Source organism: Lolium perenne, chromosome 7 (assembly GCF_019359855.2).
Source record: "Lolium perenne isolate Kyuss_39 chromosome 7, Kyuss_2.0, whole genome shotgun sequence".
Classification (NCBI taxonomy): Eukaryota; Viridiplantae; Streptophyta; class Magnoliopsida; order Poales; family Poaceae; genus Lolium; species Lolium perenne.
In genome coordinates this window covers 94,758,047-94,766,728 of record NC_067250.2, presented here as the reverse complement: position 1 = coordinate 94,766,728, position 8,682 = coordinate 94,758,047, and the positions used below count along the sequence as shown (strand labels likewise).

The following is an 8,682-nucleotide window of genomic DNA, read 5'->3' as shown; positions in this document are numbered from 1 at the left end:
CGGCTCGCCGGCCGGCCGGCCGGCCAACCGTTCAAAAATCTTGCGTCGCGACGACCGTCTCTGCGTGTGTGTGTGTGGAGCTAGCTGTGGTTGGTTGGGGTGGAAAAGCTAGCGAATAAAGCAGCAGGAGGAGTGAGGAGTTAAGCACGGATGGCGACGGCGACGGACGCGACTGGCGACCCATCCCTAGCCTTCCCGAAACGCGCTACGCTGCTGGTCCTCTAGGGTTTCCGCCCTACTCATCCTTTGCCGGAAACGGCAGTACCGCGGAGCCCGCCTTGTGACCACTGGCTCCTCCCCGGCCTGCACCACCATCCATCATCTCGCCCTTTAATCCTTGTCCATCCCAGCTGCCCCAGCTCCTCCTCCTCGCCCTTATCTCTCTCCCCTCCCCATCTCTCTCCCTGTTGCTTGTGGTGTGTGTATGGTGGTGGTGGATCTGGCTGGGTAGCTAGCTAAGCTCGAGCTCGCACGCGCGCAGCCAAGGTGGAGGAACCGGCGGCGCCAGCCATGGGGCGGGGCAGGGTGGAGCTCAAGCGGATCGAGAACAAGATCAACCGCCAGGTCACCTTCGCCAAGCGCAGGAACGGGCTGCTCAAGAAGGCGTACGAGCTCTCCGTGCTATGCGACGCCGAGGTCGCGCTCATCGTCTTCTCCAACCGCGGGAAGCTCTACGAGTTCTGCAGCACGCAGAGGTATATACATACCCTACGCGCATGTACCAGACCCTTGTTTCCTTTGGTCAAATCGCACACGCACGCGCGCGCGCCATGGTGGATCTCTCCGGCCGGATCCGCCCATGGAATGGCCGCTGCCCCCTCAGCGCGCCATGGCCAGAGATCCGGACATCCGGTGCCCGATCCCACGGTGCTAGCTCCCCACTCGTCCAGCCAGTAAGCACGTCGTCTGGTTTACGTGGATCTGCGTGAGCTAGTAGCGTCCTGATGTTAATTAGCGGTACGCGTACGCCAGCCCCCCGGGATTCGTGGAAGCGGCTTGGTTTCCACGGATTACCGAGCCGGGATCTGGCCAATACCCTGGGTTTTATTAGGGTTCGATATCTTCCCTAGCTGGTCCGTTTACGGCGCCCTACTTTCCCCGGCTTTCCCGGTCCAGATCTTCCCGGCCTGATCTAGCGGTTCTAGCGGAGCACTAGCTCATCAACTAATCTGTCATATGCTGTGTGTGTTTGAAACTTCATATTGTGGATCTGGTTGATTTTTTTTTCCCTTGTCACCCCAAACCTGATGCTCCGGCCGCCCGTTTTCTTAGTAGCACACATACTTCGATTCAGAAAAATGATGTCGAAAAAACAAGACTCGGAACGTTTGTCTAAGTAGACATGGTACATACCACGCTCCAATTGCTATCCTTTTTTTTTGTGATGAGCATTTCAAAGTCATTTGTATATCATCATGTTCTAAATAAAGGTGGATCTATCTAGTTTTTTTTTCGAATTTGAAGCCCCACAAAAAGATTCAAGCCATAGTCCCGGATGGGAGTATCATCGCCATTTTGTGGGATGATAAAAAGACGAGTGTGCGTCTAGGTGTCTTGGGGAGGATAGAACTAATTAATTAGTGGATGCATGCAAAGATGGTTGATCTAACTTCTTGAATAGGTTGACGAGATCTATATATGTTGGAAGATGTTGTAACACAATTGCCTGCATACCAAAGCATCCCCAACGCTCTTATTAATACGTGTTGTTTTCTACATTATCATGGCCCAACATAATTTCCGAGGATTTTCCTTTGTGCACATGTCAATACAAAATAAGTTCAATAATCATTAAAAATTTAGTGGCATCATTCTCACATAGCAATCTTATACTCCATCCTCGCCGAACTATAGGTCACATCTGACTTCTCACAGTATCCAATAATGCTCAACTTTGACCATGATTTCAATATAAATTTGAAGTATTTAGCAAATGCCCTCTTTAGCAAAACAAGCTCAACGGGTCAAGTACTTATATGATCAATATTTATACTCTCACACATATTACTTGTTAAGTTTTAAAAATATTCACCACTTGCATACTAACATCGCTTCTGTTTAGGGAAACGAGTAGTTTTGTAAGTCGCCAAGTTTGTTTTTTGAACAAAGTCACCGAGTTTAATTTCATCTTTCTACACTGTAGATGATATATTTTATGTAAGTAGCAGTGTTAATTTGCATGCACAGATATAAATCCTGCGTAAATTTTTTTCTCAATGGTATATTATTCATTTAGCAAAAGAAATGTAATATATATAGGAAAACATCGATCTGGACCCACTACCTGTCCCATTCTGTCATGGATACATCCTCTTACATATCAAGTGAGAGTTCATTACATGTCAAAAAATTTGAGAGTTCGTTAGATGCCAAATGCAATGTAAACGTCCAATGAATACTCTGACTGGCGTGTCAAGGTGGGATCCCCATGGGATGTCATTTTGTACTATGTAGTTCAAATTTTGATGTCAAAATTTGTACTAAAAAAGTCAAATTATACTACAAGTGGGACAAAAGTGGGATCCCACCTGACACCCTTAACTCTGACTGGAGGGTTCAGGTCCAAGTTCGATCCCAGTATATGCTGCATAATTTGTTTTCTCTAAGAATTCGATCCTAGTTTTTGTTTGCTGATATGATTTATTTTGTACCCAAACAAAATGTTCTGCCTTATCCATCTGCTCAGATGTCAAGCGGCGAGTTAATACAGTTCAACATGCCGTACGACATCTCATCACACATAAATTCATGATTTCTGGTTTCACTTGAGCGGGACTTGAGAACACCCGTCAACTCAGACTAAAGATTCCTACGCAAAAACCTTGATATCTGTGCACACATCACAACCCCTGCTGCTCTTGCTGTGCATCATTTATCCCAATTCTTAAACGACTAAACAAGTAACCTGTACACTCACTTTCTTTTTTTACCATCCGCACTTTTTAAGCCACAATTCAACAGGCGTATGTCATGTCATGTCCCGTCACTGTGCATATTTTGAATCGTGTGTACTGTAATCTTAAGGAAAAATTAATTACCGAACTGAACTGTGGCGCGCACTAGCAGCTGTGACATTGACAATCTTATCTTTTCGCCACCAATTCTACTTCGTATTGCCGCAAAGTCAAATTTAACTGTGACATTGAGAATCTTAACTTCACCACCAATTCTACTTCATATTGCCACAAACTTAAATTTAACTGTGACATTGAGAATCTCTTAACTCTGTGTGTGTGTACTGTATTATTTTCTCTCATTAATTTAGCTCTGTGATTATTTACTGAACTTATAGCATGACGAAGACACTGGAAAAGTATCAGAAATGCAGTTACGCAGGACCTGAAACAACTGTGCAGAACAGAGAAAATGAGGTAGACTTTTTTCTGTCTTACAATGTCCATGCTTTGGGTCATTTATCTTGCCAGCTCTTCTTGTACTCCATACTTTCACAATTTCAAAATGATATGATACGTCTTACATGTTCCCAGCACAGTCCTACATCTTATATTGCCGGCTCTTCTTGTACTTGCTACGTCTTACATGCCCACTGCCCAGTCTCTCTACACAAAAGAACATGAACCCAGTTGCAATGCATGTCATAAGAAAAGAACCAGGAACTCCCAAAAATTCTCTAGAATATTCAGAGCATGCAAATAGATTGTATGCGATATGTAAATTTACATACTACTCACTCTTCTTAGACTCGCGATGCCATATATAACCTACAAACTTAAGCTAGCCTAGTTTGAAAACGTAAACATGCACTTGAATTTGAAGGGAGTTAACATTACCACCAGAGTCGCACCAACTGACTTTAGCTACAATTGGTGTGAAAAGGTTCTTCCCTGTGATATTTCATGTAAGACACTAAAAGTGTAGCTTGGATAATAATGGTTCACACGGTAATGCTTAATTATCTACAATTAACAAAAACACCCTATTTGGGTTATTTCCTAGTGAAACGGATCATGTGTCAGTTAACTCTTCACATCACTGTGTTAGTATGTTTTCTATAATTTCATAACGAATTTTAATGATATGATGTCCTGATGATTGTTAGTGAAGTAAAGCTTTCATATCTTATTTTGTCTCAGCAACTGAAGAACAGCCGCAATGAGTACCTGAAACTAAAGGCACGTGTTGATAATTTACAGCGGACACAAAGGCAAGTTGTGTTTTCATTGAGCTATTTTACCACTTAATTTTGTTTCTTTATCAATTAATTTGCATCTTCAAGATAAAAAAATGTAAATCCAAGGAACTATGAATGCAAATGTTTGCTCTTCTTAAATACAGCACTACCATAAATAGTCAATACTAATTATTTTCTTCTTCTGAAAGTGAAGTATTTTATGATTTTTCTTGCTGGGACGAATGTCAGGGTATGCAACAATCTGCAATTTTATTGTAGAAGGGGGTGGTACACTATTTTTTTTTTTAGGAAAGCTTGTATTGGTTCTTACCAGATTGTTTATGACACGTTCCTAGATTGTTTATGACACATTCCTAGATAAGATAAATATCCAGCATGGTTAATTACGAGTGATCCTATCTATTCCACCAAATCTGAATTTTACCTTTATTACTAGTATTATTTTCCTTCATTGTAGTCCACAGGTGAAGTTTTAAGTTTATATGTAAATAATTAACCAGTCCTTTGCATCTTATCTAGGAATTTGCTTGGTGAAGACCTTGATTCATTAGGCATAAAGGAGCTGGAGAGCCTTGAGAAGCAACTCGATTCATCTTTGAAGCACATCAGAACAACAAGGGTACTCCCTGGAAGTGTTATAAAAATAGTTGGATTTTTCCAGTTTAAGTAGGAATTTTTCCTTGGCGGATATATAGCTCTACATATAACATTTATTCAATTCTCTGAAATGACTTTATACATACATTTATGATCTTGCAGTATAGGTGAATCATGCCTGCATGATATTTGGTGTGTGCTAACCAGGTTTTATTTCTCTTATCGCAGACACAAATTATGGTTGACCAACTGACAGAACTTCAGAGAAGGGTATGTTAGCTCTTAACAAGTCAACAGTAGTGAATCTTCCTCGCACAAATAAAAACAGCACTGAATTTGACTAATTAGTGGATGACCCCCACTTATTAAATTTGTAGGAACAAATGTTCTCCGAAGCAAATAAGTGTCTTCGAATAAAAGTAAGTACTTCTACGCCAGTGTGTTACCATAACCATTCTAAATATATTTGACCTCAATGGAGATCAAAATGAAAAAGTACTCATGATAAGAGATCATGGTAATCCTAGTGATAATAGAGAACTACGAGTAAGAAAAGAAACCCAAGACTGGTGGTAATCTAAAGCTACAAGGTATATATAGGTGATGTTCTTGATTTTGTTTTGAGAGATGCAGTTGGAGGAGAGCAATCAGGTTCATGGGCAGCAGCTCTGGGAGCACAACAACAACTTACTCAGCTACGAACGTCAGCCCGAAGTGCAGCCACCGATGAATGGCGGCAACGGATTCTTCCACCCTCTTGATCCTGCTGGTGAACCGACCCTTCACATAGGGTATAACTCTTAACCCACGTTTAAAGTTTGATTTATATTTAACCTACGGAGATAGGCAGATAGCTCATCATATTGTTGATAATTCTGGTCAATTGGATTGTTCTATAAAGTACTTTATGTAGGACAAAAACAACAGTTTTACTCTGTTACGATGCCAGATGACAATTGATCAGCATAATTTTCATGTTTTTTGTACAAAAGATTATGGCGGTGTAAAGTGTAAACTGCTTATCTAGTCGTAAACTTACGAGGATGCACTATCTTCTACATGTGTTAGCTATCAAACTGATCGTTAACCGTCTTTATCTGCAGGTATCCTCAAGAGTCACTGAATGGCTCATGCATGACCACTTTCATGTCCCCATGGCTACCATGATAGAAGACGAAATTGAGAAATAATAAGGATATATGTGGCACCAGGGCAGCCGCATATATGCATGTATACTACTTCGAGTGATGGAATATTCCAATCAAGATTCTCACTTATTTTGTGTGCAACTTTTGTGTGATAAGAACATTAAAACCTTGGTATTTGGTGATGACCTATTGTGTTACTACATGTAAAAGATTATAGGAGCGCTAGCTGCCTACATTATATTACTTAAGCGTGTATGTGTGATGAAATTTTGGCCTCACCCGATGGGCATTTTTAATCCTCTATAGTATTTTTTGCTGAAAAGAAACATGCTAGAGTGGTAACCACACAAATAGCAAAATATAGCATGAACAACTTAGGCTAGTCACAGTGGAGAGTAACATAGAGCATCTACGCTCAAGGTTAGAATTGGTTTTTCGTACTAATCTATGTTACTATCTTCACAGTGTTGGATAATTAGACATAATTTTCATGATTAATTTCAGAATATTAAGTATGATGAAAACAACTACTAACATGTGAAACTCGAACATACTAGATGCATTAATCAACATAAATAGTACCAAGGCAAACGGTACAACATCCATCGCTAAATAGATCGAGATATGTCACACATACCGCTCTGGTGGAGGTGTAGCAGTAACGTTGTTGATGACGGGTCGAAGTTGACGATGTTGAAGACGACGGATAGGCAGCACCGCCTAACTTGAACATAAGACGACCAATGATGAAGGGCTTGAGCAGTCGATGGTTGTGCGACGGCCACCAGATGGCCATGCATGAGTAGGTCGTCCCGAGGTCGATGCCGATCGCCAGCCCGCCGGCCTTCCCCAAGTGGCCTCCCGTAGGCTTCCCCAAGGCATCCCATGTGGAAGATCTAGCGGCCAAGGGAGGGGCAGCAGTTGCCCCCCTTGACCCGCTAAAGAGGACCCCTCACATTTCTCAAAGTAAACATTAGCCCATTCATTGACTCTATCCTATCTCTCTCCCATGCTTGTTTATAAGAAATAATTTGGTATGACTCATCCAGGACGATGAAGTCCTACGGGGACGGAAGGAACATACGCGCCCATCACTGCAGAGGGATCGTGCACTCAACCCTAAAGGAATAAAAGAGTTGTCCGCGAACACCTTCGGATCTTCATCAATTGGGCGATGCTATGCTCAAGTTCTTCACCAAATTCATCACCGAGTCTTCCGCAATCCCTGCGGTGAGAATACTATGATCCAACTCGCGGTTTATGTTTCTGCATATGTAGAACTTATGTGATCGTGCTAGGGAATTTTAATAGGGTTGCATGGAATCAGCGATCCATGTGTTAAAATCTTAGTTTACTCATCCTTTGTTTACCGACAATTTGAAGATTTATATATTGGCTACCTATAGAAAAATTTCTGGGGCACCGACGGAAAATAAGTTTACTATGAGAGAGGATATGGTTACCGATATACCTAGGATACCCCTTCATGAAAACACTATCCTCATAGCTGCTTGCACCGAGGAAAAGTATTCAATGCTATTTCTCAAATGGAACTTAATAAAGCTCCTGGACGAGACGGGTTTCCATCTGAGATCTATACATATTTTTGGGAGATTATTAAGCAAGATATCATGAATTTATTTGCGCATTTGCAATAACGTGGCCTCCAACTGTGACTTTGGGGTGATAACTTAGATTCCTAAAAAGGAAGATGCTATTCAGATTCATCAATATAGCCCTATTTGCTTACTCAACTTGAATTTTAAGACATTCACTAAGGTAGGCACTAATAGAGTAACTAGGATCGTCCATAAAGCTATTAAACCTACACAATCTGCCTTCATGCCAAGACAACATATACTTGAAGAGGTAGTCATCCTGCATGAGATCATTCGTGAACTTCATAGAAACAAAATGGATGGTGTCATTTTTAAAATTTACTTTGAGAAGGCTTGTGATAAAGTAAAATGGACCTTTCTTCAATGAATTATACACATGAAAGGATTCTCACTAAAATGATGTGATATAGTCGCGAGTTTTGTTCAAGGAGGGCATTAGACGGCTGGTTGGCGTAAAAGTTAATGACAACATTGGCCATTACTTACAAACAAGGAAGGGGTTGAGACAAGGAGATGATTTATCCCTAATCCTTTTTAACATTGTGGTTTATATGTTGGCCATCCTAATTGCCAGGGAAAAAGAGGATGGTTAGATAGGTGGTCTCGTCCGTCAATTGGTCGAGGGGGGAGTATACATTCTACAATACGTAGATGATATTATTTTTTTCATGGAGCACGACTTACAGAAGGTTGTAAACATGAAACTAATTCTATGAAATTTGGAACAATTATCTGGCCTTAAGATCAACACTTTCATAAAAGTGAAATCATTTGTTTTGGAAAGGTCAAGGAGCATGAGGAACAATAGAAGCAAATTTTGAGATGTGAGGCTGGTTCTCTTCCCTTCAGATATCTAGGTATCCCAATTCATTACAAAATACTTTCAAACAAAGAGTGAAATCCAGTAGAAAATCGCTTTGAATGAAAGTTGGGCTGCTGGCAGAGCAAGTTACTCACATACGGAGACAGACTTGTGCTTATAAATTCCTTCCCTAACAGTTTACCGATGTTTATGCTATCTTTTCTATAAATACGTAAGGGTTTAAGAAAAATGGTAGATTTTATAGGTCAAGGTTTTTTTTAACAAAATGATGATCATAAGTGTAAATATCAGTTAACAAGATGGAATATTATTTGTCATCCCAAAGATCAGGGGGGCCTTGGT

General features: G+C 41.0%; 1 protein-coding gene across 1 annotated transcript; it reads left to right on the top strand.

Annotated features, from left to right (window-relative positions):
- The first annotated feature begins 351 nt into the window (after window positions 1-351).
- LOC127316605 (MADS-box transcription factor 7) lies at window positions 352-6,165 on the top strand. Its single transcript, XM_051347049.2, has 8 exons — window positions 352-695; window positions 3,293-3,371; window positions 4,095-4,165; window positions 4,673-4,772; window positions 4,979-5,020; window positions 5,128-5,169; window positions 5,384-5,541; window positions 5,854-6,165. Exons 1-8 carry the CDS (start codon window positions 511-513, stop codon window positions 5,915-5,917), a joined length of 741 nt encoding a protein of 246 aa, XP_051203009.1. The 5' UTR covers window positions 352-510; the 3' UTR covers window positions 5,918-6,165.
- Window positions 6,166-8,682: the final 2,517 nt, after the last annotated feature.